The sequence below is a fragment of the Hippopotamus amphibius genome, chromosome 2, assembly GCF_030028045.1.
Source record: "Hippopotamus amphibius kiboko isolate mHipAmp2 chromosome 2, mHipAmp2.hap2, whole genome shotgun sequence".
NCBI classification, from domain to species: Eukaryota; Metazoa; Chordata; class Mammalia; order Artiodactyla; family Hippopotamidae; genus Hippopotamus; species Hippopotamus amphibius.
In genome coordinates, this window is record NC_080187.1 from 207,059,026 (window position 1) to 207,075,717 (window position 16,692).

The 16,692-nt window shown below is 37.1% G+C and overlaps 1 protein-coding gene across 1 annotated transcript; it reads left to right on the forward strand.

The window, feature by feature from the left end:
• The first annotated feature begins 4,945 nt into the window (after positions 1-4,945).
• Positions 4,946-6,812, forward strand: LOC130845853 (protein SET). Its single transcript, XM_057723643.1, has one exon. The coding sequence runs from the start codon at positions 5,017-5,019 to the stop codon at positions 5,893-5,895; it is 879 nt and encodes a 292-aa protein (XP_057579626.1). The 5' UTR covers positions 4,946-5,016; the 3' UTR covers positions 5,896-6,812.
• Positions 6,813-16,692: the final 9,880 nt, after the last annotated feature.

The following is a 16,692-nucleotide window of genomic DNA, read 5'->3' on the forward strand; positions in this document are numbered from 1 at the left end:
CTCAAAACATTTTGTAAACGTGGGGTATGTACTCAAAGCCAGCTTAATGAGAGTAATTCTTCCACGTTTTTCTCCACTTCTACCATAAAAGATCATGAAAATCATGTGGAAACTTGAAGAAAGTTAAAGAAAAATTCTTTTTCAGTAGCTGTGGGAAAATTGCCAGGGTTCTTGTATCACAAGCCAATGGCAAACAGTTCAGTAATATGGTTTTCCTAACCACACAAAAGTATGTTCAGCCAGTTCATGGTCTCGTGATCTATCTAACGGCTTTAATTGTGTGACTGGGAGCACTGTTTTATGATAATTAGGTGACAGTGAAGTCTCAGAAAAAGCATGATTCCAGGGCAATGTAAGATGTCAGTTTCCTTTGGCCCTTTAGGTTTGTTTTTCTTTGGAGTTTCTTGGGTTATTAACTGGTTGAAATAACTTACTTTAGGTGACCTTTGGGTTGGTTGAATTATTCTAAAAATTAGAACTTTTATTAAATAGTTTAATAGAAACTCCTACACTACATAAGCTGTTATCAACACACTTAAATCCTTCCTCATGTAGCACTTGAACCTGTGAGAGGTTGCATGAAATTGTCCTCTTAAGCTATTTTGTTTCTTAGTTAACGAAAAGTCATCGTTCACTTGTGTAACAGGATGAAAAAGATGGCTTAATTTTGACCTGAAAAATGAAGAATTTCTTAGATTCGTGGCAGTGTCTTCATGGCACAACAAAAAATGGAGATTTGGTATGCACTCAGTTCCAGCTGTTTTGAGAAATGGGGAAAACCAGTTGGGACAGTGTGGTCTAAATTATTTAGTTTGGGGTTTGGGTTAGACTCCTTGGGTTTGACTCCTTACAAAAAAAATCTATATATAACATATATATAAAAATATAAACTATATTTTATATAATATTTATATATTTATATGTTATATATAGTTTATATTTATATATAATATATAGTATATAAAAATGTATATATATATAATCGCTCAAAGAATGTGGTAACATGTTCCATGTTGCTGATGATTCCTGTCAGAAAAAGAAAGCAAGGGAAGCAAATATTATAGTCTTCAGCAAGAGTAAGCAAGCGTATTTCTCTTACCTGCATTACAAAGCAAATGCAGTCACTTAATTTGCAGGGAAGAATAAACCATCACATACTATGATTTCCATATTGTTTCTCATGGATTAAGGGAAAACTTTATTTGTAACTTTATATTCATTTCAAAGTACCTTGATATAAAGGAGCTGAAATTCAGCTCTTGTAGAAGTTAACTATGCTTCTTTAGCTAAAAGTTTCTTGGCTTGGCCTTAGATTTATGGTTCAGATTATTCTTAGGTTGCTGGCTTGGTTCAGAAAACCAAGCACCCTGTAAAACTCTGAATTAGAAGTCTCAAAAAAAAAAAAAAGAAAGAAAAAAAATCCTACTTTCTTAATTACACTGTATTTTATAAGAAGATTACTTGTTCTAAAATTAGCCCTCTGATGATGGCAAAACAGCTGGATGCAAAGTGAAAAATTCAAGGACTCATCTTGCGGTTTGAGACATACAATTTCAACCACCTCTGATTCGTAATCTCCATATATTTTGCATTTGTATAAGATACACAAAACTATGGTACATTAAAGTGTATTTATTTAAGTCTGGTGTGTATTCTTGTTTATTTCCTGCTATATGTTAGCAATCTAAAAATAGAAATACTGTTCACTTTTTAATGAGGTTTTGTACATAATCTTATAAGGGTTTCCGGAATGAGAACTGAACTTGCTTTTTCTTGAGCAAAGTTTGCCCTTGGCCCACAGAGGCTGTCAGAGACCCTGTTAAATTTTTACTCAATCTGACAATCTTTGTTTTAAAAAAAAAAGTTATTTAACATACAGTAAAAATAAGTTTTGGCAAATGCATAGGATGTTAAAACTACCACTGCAATCAAGATACGGAATGTAACCCCCCAAAAGTCCCTTGTGCTACCCCTTTATGATCAGACCCTCACCCCACCCTTAACCCTAGGCAAACACTAATCTGTTCTCTGTTTCTATAGTTTTGCCTTTTCAAGAATGTCATGTAAATGGAATCATATAACATGTACTCTTTTGAGTCTGACTTCTTTCACTAAGCAAAATGCTTCCGAGATTCATCCATGTTCTTGTGTTTGTCAAGAGTTTATTCCTTTTTTATTGCTGAAGAGTGTTCCATTTAGTGGATGTTCTTTAGCTTATTCATTGCCCAATCAATGGACATCTGGATTGTTTGTAATTTTTGGTTGTTGCAAGTGAAGCTACTGTAAACATCTGTGTTTAGGTTTTTGAATGAACATAAGCTTTAATTTCACTCTGGTAAATACCAGGGAGTGAGATCACTACATTTGTGGTAATTCTATATTTAATTTTATAAAAAACTGCCAAATTGTTTTCTAGATTGGCTGTACCATTGTACATTGACCCCAGCAATATATGAGAAAGCATGAAAGAATTCAGTTGCTCCCTGTTCTCACCAGCTCTTGGTATTGTCAGATTGTTTCATTTTAATTATTCTAACAGGTTTTTGGTAGTATCTCATTATTGCTTTAGTTTATATTTCCCTAATGATGAATGATGTTGAACAGCTTTTCATTGCTTATTTGCCATCCATGCCTCTTCTTTGGTGAAGTAAATATTTTTATTGTGCTTGGTTTTTTTTTTCTTATTATTGAATGTTGAGAGTTGTTTGGTGGTTTTTTTTTTTTAATTTTGAGAGTTCTTTGTGTATTCTAGACACACATCATTTGTTAGATGTGATTTGCGAATATTATCTTCCTGTAAATACTCTTTTCATTCTCTCAATTGTGTCTTTTCATTCTCTTAACAAAAAATTTTCATTTCAGTGAAGTCCGGCTTATCCATTTTTCTTCTATGAATCTTGTTTTTGATGTTGTTATCTAATTACTCTTTGCCTAACCCAAGGTCACAAATTTTTTTCCTATTATTTTCTTCTAAAGTTTAATTTAGGTCCATAATCCATTTTGAGTTTATTTTTTTGTGTCAATCTTTATCTTTTAATTGGAGCATTTAATCCTTTCATATTTAATGTAATTACTAATATATTTGAATTTGTACCTACCATCTTGTTTTGTGCTTTCTACTTGTTCCTCTGGTTCTGTTTTTTGTGTTTTCATTTTTTTTAAATAAATTTATTTATTTACTTATGTATTTATTTATTGGCTGCATTGGGTCTTCGTTGCTGCTCGGGCTTTCTCTAGTTGCCTCCAGCAGGGGCTTCTCTTCCATGAGGCTCACGGGCTTCAGTAGTTGTGGCTCGTGGGCTCTAGACCGCAGGCTCAGTAGTTGTGGCACACAGGCTTAGTGGCTCCATGGCATGTGGGATCTTCCAGGCCCAGGGATCGAACCTGTGTCCCCTGCATTGGCAGGCAGATTCTTTATCACTGCATCACCAGGGAAGTCCCTGGTTGTGTTTTTATTTGTTTTTTCACCTTCTTTTGAATTATTTTTTTCTCACTTCAATCTTTCCCCCTGCTAGTTTGGATTTTATATTCAGTTTTTTTGTTGTTTTTTTTGTTTTGTTTTTTCATGGCTACTCAACAGTTCTATTTAAAGTGTGAACATCAGTATCAACCTGGAGGCTTGTTAAAAATGTATATTCTTGGGCCCACTTCAACCTGAACCAGACTTTTGTTTTAACCAGCCCTTCAGATTACTCTGATGCATGCTAAAACTTCAGATGCCTTGAAATTAAAACATACATACCTATCAAAGTTTACCCTTCTCCCAGGCAGCAAGCACTTTACATGCTTTAATTCCATATACTTCCCTCCAAGTTTTATGTTACTGTTGTATTTTAAATCTTTTTTTAACCCCAGAAAACATTATTCTTGTTCTATACAATCAAGATTTGTTTAGCCTTACCCATTTTTACCATTTTCTTTGCTCTTCATTCATTCTTATTTTTTAAACCTTTCATCTGAGATCACTTTCTGTCTTAAGTACATTCTTTAGAATTTCCTTTTATGAACATTATGGAAGCAAACTCACTTAGCTTGTCTAAAAATGTCTTTTTTTTTCACCTTCTATTTGAAGGATATTTTGGGGAGAGGGGGCAAAATTCTAAGTTAGCAGTCATTTTTTTCTCCTGAACGGATTTAGAAGTCTGCTTCTGAAGTGGTCTCTTTGTCTTTGGTATTCTGCTGTTTTACTATGTTCTGTTAAAGTGAAATTTTTTAAAAAATTAATTTTGTTTGTATTTACTTATTTGTTTGTTTATTTATTTTGGCCGTGCTGGGTCTTCGTTGCTGCGCATGGTCTTTCTCTAGTTGTGGCGAGAGGGGGCTACTCTTCACTGTGGTGCACGAGCTTCTCAGTGCAGTGGCTTCTCTTGTTGCAGAGCACACAGGCTTCAGTAGTTGTGGCATGTGGGCTCAGGAGTTTTGGCTTGCAGGCCCTAGAGCACAGGCTCAGTAGTTGCGGTGCACAGGCTTAGTTGCTCCGCGGCATGTGGGATCTTCCTGGACCAGGGATTGAACCCGTGTCCCCTGCATTGGCAGGTAGATTCTTAACCACTGTTCCACCAGGGAAGTCTTGTTTTGTTTTTAATTCCGCTAGGAATTTAGTTGGCTTCTTAAACTGTGTTTTGAAACAGATTGGTCCAAGAAGATTCTTAGCTATTGTCTTTTCAAATATTGCCTCTGCAGCATCTTCTCTTTCTTTCCAGAACTCCGATTAAATGGATGTATGTCACAATATCTTATTTATCTTCTATATCTATTAACTACTCTTTCAAGTTTCCTTTCTTCTGTTTCTCTTTGGAGTATGCTGGACAATTTCTGTTATCATAGTCACATCATTTGGTTTATTAATTTTCTCTTCACCCGTGTCTAATTTGCTGTTAAACCTGTCTGTTGTGTTATTGATTGCAGTTACTGTGTTTTTCATTTCTAGAAATTCTATTTTTGAAAAATCTAGAGTTCTCAGAGCTCCAAGTACGAACTTCTTCCCCTGTGTGGATTTTTGGCTTTTCTCCGAGCATGGCCCCCAAACACCAGTCTACACTTCCACCCCAAGCGAAGAAACCGAAGAAACCGAGACTGGCTCCTGCCTCCGGGTCAGAGGCAACGTCTGCTTCTCCGAGCTTGCCGAAGGAAGAAAAAGAACAGCAAGAAGCAATTGAACATATTGATGAAGTACAAAATGAAATAGACAGACTTAATGAACAAGCCAGTGAGGAGATTTTGAAAGTAGAACAGAAATATAACAAACTCCGCCAACCATATTTTCAGAAGAGGTCGGAATTGATCGCCAAAATCCCAAATTTTTGGGTAACAACATTTGTTAACCATCCACAAGTGTCTGCACTGCTTGGGGAGGAGGATGAAGAGGCGCTGCATTATTTGACAAGAGTTGAAGTGACAGAATTTGAAGATATTAAATCAGGTTACAGAATAGATTTTTATTTTGATGAAAACCCTTACTTCGAAAATAAAGTTCTCGCCAAAGAATTTCATCTGAATGAGAGTGGTGATCCATCTTCAAAGTCCACTGAAATCAAATGGAAATCCGGAAAGGATTTGACGAAACGTTCAAGTCAAACACAGAATAAAGCCAGCAGGAAGAGACAGCATGAGGAACCAGAAAGCTTCTTCACCTGGTTTACTGATCATTCTGATGCAGGTGCAGATGAGTTAGGAGAGGTCATCAAAGATGATATTTGGCCAAATCCATTACAGTACTACTTGGTTCCGGACATGGATGATGAGGAAGGGGAAGGAGAAGAAGATGATGATGATGATGAAGAGGAAGAAGGACTGGAAGATATTGATGAAGAAGGGGATGAGGATGAAGGTGAAGAAGATGAAGATGATGATGAGGGGGAGGAAGGAGAGGAAGATGAAGGAGAAGATGACTAATGGAACACTGATGGATTCCAACCTTCCTTTTTTAATTTTCTCCAGTCCCTGGGAGCAAGTTGCAGTCTTTTTTTTTTTTTTTTTTTTGTCTTTTTTTTTGTCTTTTTTTTTCCCTCCTCTTGTGCTCAGTCGCCCTGTTTTTGAGGTCTCTTTTCTCTTTATACCATGGTTCACAACCTATTTTGGGGGGAAATACCTTGAGCAGAATTGAGTGGGAAAAGAATCTCTACCCCTTTCTGTTCCAAATTCATTTTTATCCCTTCCTGTCTCAACAAAAACTTTATGGAATCAACACCACCATGCTCTGTGGGAAAAAAGAAAAACCTTCTGCTCCCTTAGCTCTGCTGGAAGCTGGAGGGTGCTAGGCCCCTGTGTAGTAGTGCATAGAATTCTAGCTTTTTTCCTCCTTTCTCTGTATATTGGGCTCAGAGATTACACTGTGTCTCTATGTGAATATGGACAGTTAGCATTTACCAACATGTATCTGTCTACTTTCTCTTGTTTAAAAAAAGAAAAAAAAACTTAAAAAAATGGGGTTATAGAAGGTCAGCAAAGGGTGGGTTTGAGATGTTTGGGTGGGTTAAGTGGGCATTTTGACAACATGGCTTCTCCTTTGGCATGTTTAATTGTGATGTTTAACGGACATCCTTGCAGTTTAAGATGACACTTTTAAAATAAAATTCTCTCCTAATGATGACTTGAGCCCTGCCACTCGATGGGAGAATCAGCAGAACCTGTAGGATCTTATTTGCAATTGACATTCTCTATTGTAATTTTGTTCCTGTTTATTTTTAAATTTTTCTTTTTGTTTCACTGGAAAGGAAAGATGATGCTCAGTTTTAAACGTTAAAAGTGTACAAGTTGCTTTGTTACAATAAAACTAAATGTGTACACAAAAAAAAAAAAAAAAAAAAAGAAAAATCTACCAGGCTATATTCTATAGTTTCTTATTTTGAATAGCTGTTCTCCACTTTTTTATTTCTTCAAAAAATAAAACATAGTTATTTTACCTTCTGTGTTTCATAATTCAAATATCTGAATTCTTTGAGAGAGTTTTCTGTTGTTTCTCTTGGATATTGTTTCTGCTGGTCCTCACTCAATAGTAACTTAAGTCTTGGGGTGCTTACTGTTCGTTACTCTAAGCTGCTCATATTCCTTAGAAAATCATTTGTTTTTATTGAAGTATATTCCTCCAGAGAAGATTTGCATTTGTTTTTTTCATACACCGGGGCCTACTCAACTTGTAGTGATGGCTTTTCTTGGACCTCTTTTGGCTATATCATGAAGTTACAATTTTTCAGGGACAGAATTTTTTGGTCCTTGGTTCAGCTTAACACCACAGGAATTTTTCTTGTAGTCATCTGAGGATGACTGAGTGTGTAGGTTTTTCCCATCCCTACCTAAAGGGTTCAAGCTTTATTGGGAGAGAGGTCTCCTATAGGATTCTCCAAGGCCTAGGCTTTACCTTCTGTCCCACCCCCCCACTCCACACCCCATTGAAGCCAAAGCTGAACTTCACCAGCTTGAGCAAATGCCTTTATGGCAAAAGTGATCTCAGGACATAGGATTCAGCAACTCCAGGGGCATCATTTTGGTGAGCAGGAAGCAAATGGTACCTCCTGGTGTTCTATACCTGGACAGTGTTGTCCATATACCTGTCTGATTTCCTACTTCACTTCTCTTTTGAGTTTATAATTCCTAGCTTTCTAGTCCATGTTTCAGTGCTTTTAAGAGGTTTAGGATTTTTTTTTTTTAATTCAGCTTTTTAAATTGTTCGCAGGGAATTCCTTGGCAGTCCAATGGTTAGGACTTGACTCTTTCACTGCTGGGGCCCAGGTTCAATACCTGGTCTGGAAACTAAGATCCCCAAGCTGCGTACATGGCCAAAAAAAAAAAAAGTTTCCACTAGGAAGGGCAGTTTAAATGTCTAGCCTGCTATAGACCTGGAAATGTAACTCTCAAAACTCAACTTTATATACTCTACAATTTATAGAAATATCTGATAGCCTAATTTGTTCAAATAATAATTACCCCCCAACTTTTTTTTTCCTGGCACCAAACCTTTAATTAGGAACAGTTCATTGGAATTATAAAGAATCCACAGTCCCTAGTACTTAACTATTCCTTCATGAATTTTACTAACACATGTATTAGATTTACACTGAAATACCAAAGTAGCTCAAAGGTTTAATAGTGACCACAATTTTTTCTTTCATGTTTCTCAGAAAATGAGTACATTAAACCGGAATCATGTGTATCAGTTGCATAGAAAGTGTTGCGTCTCCATAGTTACATTAAACATAACAAGTACAAAGGGGAAATGTCTTTTGGTGGTTGATAAGTTAAAAGGAAGTGAGTCTTGTACTAGATTATATGGAATGTTTTTAAGCTTTCGCTCAAGAATGGGAGGTTTCAGGTCCTCCTGTATTACCCCTTGCTCAAACCTAAGTGAAAGCAGTTATGGAAAAAACACGTATGTAGTCAATGCTAAGACTCAGTGTATTGATGTCATGTAGAAAAAACATGATACAGAGATCCTTTTTTGTGGTTTATTTAATTCTCTCTGTTATTTATAGTATTTGCTCTGAAGCATAACTCAATAAAATTCTAGCAATTAAAAGGAAAGGAAATTTATCTTAGCCAAATATTATATTAGCCAGACTCCCCATTTGGAAAAAGTTATTTTATAACACACCAAATCAGCCTTGAAGACCACAGAGTCCATTTGTGTCTGGCATGTAGTAGATATTCAATAAATGTTTGTTAAATCAATTAATTAATGGAAAATATATAATGGGCAGTTAGTTGTAAGGAAAGCATGCAGTGGCTAAAATGTTGATTTGATCAAATTATGGGAAGAACACTAAAGAAGGAAGATTGCTGAGATTCAGTCCTCATTCTAAGGCCCCGTAGTGCTGTAGCCTTGGGTAATTCTGTTTCTTTATCACTTGCCATACTCTTGGGTCGAACTGCATTGCAGCTTCCTGTACATGCTGCATGATTTCCCAATTTAGTGTCCTTGTCCTTACAGTCATGTATCTAAAATATCTTCTGGGGTTTCCCTGGTGGCACAGTGGTTAAGAATCTGCCTGCCAATTCAGGGGACACAGGTTCGATCCCTGGTCCAGGAAGATCCCACATGCCTTGGAGCAACTAAGCCTGTGCGCCACAACTACTGAGCCTGTGCTCTAGAGCCTTCGAGCCACAACTACTACGGAGCCCATGCACTGCAACTGCTGAAGCCCGTGCACCTGGAGCCCATGCTCCGCAACATAAGAAACCACTGCAATGAGAAGCCTACGCACCACAATGAAGAGTAGCCCCTGCTCTCCGCAACTAGAGAAAGCCTGTGCGCAGCAACAAAGACCCAATGCAGCCAATAAGTAAATAAGTAAATAAAAATTTGTTTAAAAATAAAATATCTTCCTCCATCACTGCATGACAAAACCTACCTAGCTATGTCATCCTACTTCTTAATACAAATACTCCCCTACCAAGCCTCCCTGACACCACCCCAGCTAGAAGTTACATTTCTTTATGATCTCGCACAATGTTTTTTTTCTCTTTAACTCAATGGTGTCATTTAACACTTTATAGCTTATATTATGATCTTTTATGCAGATATCTATACTACACTGCTTCTGGTAGGCGGGAAGTTCGTGAAGATAGGGCTTAAGCCTGCTATTTTTTTTTGTAGTCCCCCCATAAAACCTAGAAAAGTTCGTTGAAGATTGTATGTACTCAGTTACTATCTGCTAAATCTGAAAAAAGGGAATGATACTGCTTTTCTTGCTAATGAGCGAGGTTTGTGTCAGATGATAGCTTGAGGCCACTTCCAACTTTTAGACCAATGATTGTGGAGCACTGATGGGGAATGCTGGATGTGAATAAGTAAAGAAAATTGTATAAGTTATTTATCCATTAATGGGAGAAGAAAAGAGAATACTTGGATAGAGCAGAGCTCATTTAAAAGCAGGGCCCATTTAAAAGCAGAGGGAAATTGATATGCCAGAGTAGAAAGTGACACGAGCAGTATAGATTTTTCTAGTCCAGTCATTAAAAATGTCCTTTTCTCAACTGCATTATATACATATATAGGTATATATACAGCTGGTATGTTAACATACAGCTAGTATATCATGTACCTAATTTTGAGAGATTCCCTGAAGAACTGAGCCAGAAAGTGGATTGCCTTTTTAGAATGTAGTTAACAATCTCACGGACATAATGTTGAATGAGAGAAAGCAGACACAAAACAGTCCATGCTGTATGATTCCATGAAGTTCAAATCCAGAATTTTTCAAACTTCAAAACTAATTTCTGGTAATAGAAGTTAAAATAGTGGTTACCCTTGGAGGGTGGTGACTAGTACGGGGCACAGGGGGTGTTCAGAGGTGCTGGTAATTCTCTCTATGGTATATGCACGTGTAAGAATGTTTTTAGTTTATATGTAAGATTTGTGCACTTTATTATGTGTTAGTTATACATCAGTTTTTTTTTTTAAAAACAGAATGCAGTTAAACAAATTTGTTTGCCCCATGAATCACGGATGAGCAGGTTAGGGGTAAATCCAAGCTATGCAGTGTGTTTCCTGGAAAAATGAAGCACACTTTTAAAATTCTAGAGTTTTCTTGGCAAACTTGTGACCAGATGGCCCTCATAAATAATGCATCAAAATATGGTTAGAAATAGAAGAATTTGTGATGTGCAGTAAAATGAAAACAACCAATGATCATATGGTTTACTCATTTTGACTTTCATTGTGATTTTTCTGGAAGAGCCAGGATCACCAATACTGTTATGCACTAAGAATGGAATAAGTACTGCACAAGGAGACTTGCTAGCTGTGAAACCTTGAATAAGTCACAGGCTTTCTGGGCATTGGATGCTTCCTTTGTTAAATGGAAAACTATTTTATCTGTTCAAAGATAGAGGACAGGATCAAGTGATCTCTTAAGACTCCTTCCAGCTCTTAAAATCTTTGCCTTATGGAAGTTGGAACTATAAAGAACAATTCAGTTTACAGCTTTCACACTGTTGGAAGTAGGATGGGAAAATAAGTCACTTTAAAAATCTGTAATATTAGGCAACAAAAAATGGAGGTGGAATTGGAATCATGCCAAGTAGTAAGAGCTCCAGGCAGAAAACATCTTTTCAGACACAGCCAGCTACCTGAAAACATTTGCTGTTCTTCCCTGGGGATTTCCCTAGCCTTCGGTAAGGGGTTTACCAAATAATGCTTTTTTTTTTTTTTTTATATATATATAAAGAAAGAAAGAAAAAAGATAAGGGAACATTTTTAGACTTCAGTCAGAGGAAGCATTGTATGGTAAATTTTTCCTTTGTGGGTTCATATTTTCAAATAAATCCATTGCAGTAAATGGTATTTCATAAAATGTATGAGCAGAGAAAGAACCCCAGTTTACATCTGACAAATAAAATCTCACAACTAGAAGGAACTGCACGGCATCATCTCTTCCTTCAGTACTACTGAGTGAGCATCATGTCTATTTTTTGAAAGGGGTCGCTGAGACCCAATGAGGCTAAATGACTTAAGGTCGCACAGCTGGGGGGAAAACGTAGTAGAAACAAATAGCCAGTTCTCAGGCTTCCAGCCCATTCCGTCTTATGCTGCACCAGGCTGCCCCCTGTGGTTCCTTTTGGATGCCTTGAGCTCCATGGAAGAGGCAGAAGGGACTTTAGCTGCACTTTGTTTTAATAGCAATTAAGAAAGTGAGAAGCTAATGAAACTGGGAGTCAGAAGACCTGAGGCTTTCCACTTATAACTTTGACCTTGGAAAAATCATTTAACTTCTCTGAGCCTCAGTTTCCTCATCTGAAAAAACACCTCACACTGTCACTGAGGCAGAAATCAATTGAAGGAGCCTATGAGAATGTGAAAGTACTTTATAAATTATAAACCAAATGTGGTTATTGAAGTGGAGAAATTCTTATCTACTTGGTAAATTAAGGAATTAGTAATTTTAGGGAATTCCCTGGCCATCCAGTGGGGGGTTCAATCCCTGGTTGGGGAACTAAGCTCCTGCAAACCGCATGGCGCACCCAAAAAAAAAAAAGGAATTAGTAATTACAAAACAATAATACCAGATAAAAATGCTCTGAGTGAACATGTGTTAACGGCAGTGCTGCTATTAGCACATATAAAAATCAACGATCCTGTAGCAGAAATGTCCTTTATTTATCACAGCAGTCTAGCCTAACCACTTTTAATAATAAGTCTCCAAGGAACCTTCCCTAATGTTTGGATGCTGGCTGTAAAAAGAATTTTATGTGGGGATACATGTCTCTATCCTCCTTCACACTTTGCATTATCAATCCTTTTAAATTTGTGAACCCCAAATGGTAAAAATGGTATCCTATTTTATTTGAATTTGCGTTTTCCTGATTATTAGTGGGGCTTGGCATCTTTTCATCTTCTTATTGGAAGTGTAAATCGATAAGCCTTTATGGAAAGCTGGTCGATAGTATCAAGTAAAAATACGTGTGCATACCTTTCAAACCAGAAATTCCACTTTTCATTAGCTCCCTTAGAGAAATAATGCTCGCATATAGACACAGAGACACACACAGGTTTTTCACTACAGAATTGTCAGATTATAGTAGATAACTAAAAACAACCCAAATGACTATCAACCAGAAGTAGTCAGATAAACTGGAATAACCAAACTGTGTAAGCAGTGTTAAAAAATGAAGTGGAAAAAAAAAAAAAAAAAAAAAAAAAAAAAAAACAAAAAATGAAGTGGAGCTTCAACACGAGAAAAAAATGAGTTGCAGAATAATATGTACAATAGAACATCATTTACTTAGAAAATGAAAATAAAACTATATATTCTATATGCATATATATGCATGTAAGTGATAAGCAAATGTCTTGAGAGTTACATGACAAAATGAAAACAGGTTACCTAGGGGAAGGAGACCAGGTGTGAGCTGGTGGCCAAAGAACACTTGTATTCTTTGTATTGTTTGGATCTTTAAAACAAGAATGTATTTGTGTATTACTTGATAATTGATAAAAAATAAAATATAGTTAAAAATGATACTGAAGAGTAAACTATAAAATTTAAAAGAGAGGGACTTCCCTGACAGTCCAGTGGTTAAGACTCCACGCTCTCAATGCAGGGGGCACAGGTTTGATCCCTGGTTGGGGAGCTAAGATCCCCACTTGCCACAGCCAAAAAAAATTAAAAAAATATAAAAGAACAATTATTTCAATATGAGGAACAACTTTTAGGTTATAGAAATTTCTTGGATTTTCCAGAGTTGTAAAATAAGAATGAGTCTAACTAAAGCTGAATTAATATGATGCCTGTCACTCAAGTGAAGAGTAAAAAATGTAGTCAAAAATCAAAATCATCGAATATATCTGGATATTTGAAATCATGTAGAAATTGACAATTTTTTTTTCACTTTTGTCCAGGTATCAAGTAACACAGATTGAGGCTCACCCTTCATGTCACTGGTTTTAATTTACTTAAACAATTGTTGTGTTCCTTATTAATATTTTAAATTGAGTAGAGTACATTTCAATGAGATCAACTCTCTTTTTTTGGCATTGACTTTTTTCTCTGTTAACAAAAGTATCAGGTGCTTATTGTGGAAAGGAAAAATATTGGAAGTTGTGAAGAAAAAATTGAAATGTCCCATCATCAAAAAGAAATATTATTAACATTGTTAGGAGTTCTAGGCAGAGAGAAGAGGGGAGTAATATATTTTTTTACACATCTTCAAGTATAATTTTAAATTTTATTATAGCACATTTTATTAAAATCATATTTAAAATTTAATTTTATACTTTAAAAATAGCATTTACTTTTTTATATTAAAATTTAAATGTTTAAAATTTTAAAAAACATTGTTGTGTTATTCCTTTTGCATATAGATATTTAGGAAATTGAGTTAATACTATGCATATAGTTGTGTCCTTTTTTTTAATTAACATTTTATTGTAAGCATTTCTGCATATCATCACAGATTCTTCAAAAATATAATGGCTCCATCTATTCTGAAGTGTGGATACACTGTAATATATCTATTTATTCTCCTATTATAGGAAATTTAGCTTGTTTTCATTTTTTTTCACTATTATGCTTAACTATGAAGAACATACTTTCATATGATTCTTTGCTTCCACCTTTGATTATGTCCCTAGGATATATTCTTGGAAATGGAGTTAAAGGTTTGTGCTGGTTATTTTCCATTCCTACTCCCACCCCTTCTCTGCCTTTCTTCATTCCGCTCTGTGTCTTTATAGATTGCATGTCCAGGATCTCTTGCCCTTTGGCTTCCTTAAGATTCATTCAGTGGGTGGCACCAGGAGGAGATCAAGAAGCAAGAAGAGAGAGAAGTCGCGGTTTCTCCTCCTCACTCTCTTCCTGCTCTGAGGCAGTGGCTGCCTGCCTCTTCCCACCTCCAGCCCTACCCCTCTTCCTTGGTGGTTTCTCCTCCACCGTTCCTGTTCTTACTGAGTTCTGTGAGATTATTTCCTCTCTTTGTCCCTTTATCTCTAGGGACGTTGTTCCTCTTTGGATGCCTCAACATCCCTTGTTTACTCCCTTAACATGGTCTACCCATCTGTAAGTAGTCCTTTTATTAGAGTCTCTTCATTCAAACCATCCTGGATGAAATCCCTTTCCTTCTGGGATCCTGACAGACACACACTTTTAAAATATTATATTCTTGACAAGATATTGCCAAATTGCATTGCAGAAAGGTTATATCCATTTACACTTCCATTAGTAGCATGCAAAAGCCGGATGAGATGAGCTTTTAAAGTTGCAGTAGATTTTTTTGAAGGCATTCAGTCTCCTGTTTGTTATCTGGTACCTTTCTCTCTGATGTCACTCAGAGGCAAAGGCCATCTAAAGAAAAGTCATGCACGACAAAGGTGAAAATATTGGGATAAGCAGTTGTGTGTCATTTACAACCCTGAAATTCACAATGCATGGGATCCTGGTTTGTATTGTGAAAATGACTCTTTTGACTGACACCTGTGAATAGGGAAGAACATCTTCTGCCTGGGCACGCAGATAAAACGGTGTAGTTTGGGATGTTGGCTCATAAAACACTAGCCCAAGAAACCAGTGGGGATGCAGTGATGCTGCCTGTAGGGTCCTTTTTTTTTTTCTTTTTTTTTTTTAATCTTGCTCTTGCCTGTAGAGTCTTAGTATTCACTTGGTGGAAGAATTTCTTCTTGGTCTTCCTAGTCCTGGCCTTTTTAGGAAAGCAGTTTCAGGTACATGGGTTATGAGAAGGAGAAAGAATCCACAAAGAAGTCTTCTTTCCTTCTCAAACAGCGTCAACTACACTTACTGGCATTTTACACAATGGTTGCTAGAAAGTAGTTGAGATTTTAGCCAAGTGATATTTGTTTGTTTGTTTGTTTGTTTGGCTGTGCTGGGTCTTATTGTGGCATGTGCGATCTTTGCTGCAGCGTGCGGGATCTTTAGTTGTGGTGTGCGGGACCTATTTCCTTGACCGGGGGTCGAACTTGGGCCCCCTGCATTGCGAGCACAGAGTCTTAGCCACTGGACCACCAGGGAAGTCCCCCAAGTGATGTTTATATTACAGCTGATTCAAGACACAGGTGGAAACTGTGCTTTTCTATTTTCTTGCTAAATATTGAGACATCTAGTGGACACAACATGAAAATGTCTTTATGGAAAATGGTGAGCTCAGTCAATACCCAGGTAAATGAAATTCAGTAAGTCCCTCAATGCTTAATTCTACTAAAGTTTTTTTTTTTTTTTGGTTTGTTTTTTGGTTTTTGTTTTTTTTGGCCGCACTGCATAGTGTGTGGGATCTTAGTTTCCCAACCAAGGATCACCCCCACACCCCCTGCAGTGGAAGCAGGGATTCTTAACCCCTGGACCACTGGGGAAGCCCCTACAAAAGTATTCTTATTAGAGAAATACCCAGAGCCAGGACTCAGACTATCGACTTACATTGGATAATAAAGATATATTATTACCATATATTCTATAGCACTTTAGTAGTTTTCAGAGTCCTTTAAACATAAAGTTTCTTTCCATAACACTCAGTACAGTAGTCTCCCCCACCAAGCTGTGGGCTCCCTGAAGAGAGAGGCCACTCCGGTTTCCTCCCAGCACTAGCTCAGTGTCTAATACATAAAAATCAGATGCTCAGTAAAAGTTTGATGAACTGAACTCATCTGCACAACCATCCCAAGGGGTGGGATAGTTTCTGATGTTTTTTTCTAAGTGAGGAAAACAAAAGATCAGAGAATAGAGACAGCTGCCCTCCAGCTAAATAAATAGAAGAGCCAACTGTGAACCACATCCTGTACTCCTTGACTTTTACCCCGGCCGAAACTGAGCCTGTGGGAAAGCCCCCTTGCTTACATAAACTCCCATTGCCCTTCCCCTCTGACTTGAGTTAACAGCATCCATCTTTATTCCATGGCTGCACACACTTCTGGAAAGTCATAGTGTTTAAATCAGGGGTGGTTAATCCACGGTCCAAGAGAGGCCCCAGCAGGAGAACTTCTCAGGGGATTTTCTATGTTAGATTAACTGGTATTGATACTGAAAGCTAAGCCTCTGTGCATGGGCTCTGTGCAGCCAAATTGAATCTCAGAGACAGAGTTTTGGGTGAAGTAGAAAAGAATAGTTTTATTCCGTTGCCAGACAAAGGGGGACACAGTGGGCTCGTGCCTCAAAAACTGTGTGTCTCAACCCTGGAGGGATTTGGTGAGGAGTTTTATAGCAATGGTTCAAGGGCAGGGTTGCTGATAAGGATCAGGGTGCGTGCAGGGCC

What these genes read in the sequence shown, in the direction of transcription:
- LOC130845853 (XM_057723643.1), top strand. Translation starts at nt 5,017, where the DNA reads ATGGCCCCCAAACACCAGTCTACACTTCCACCCCAAGCGAAGAAACCG.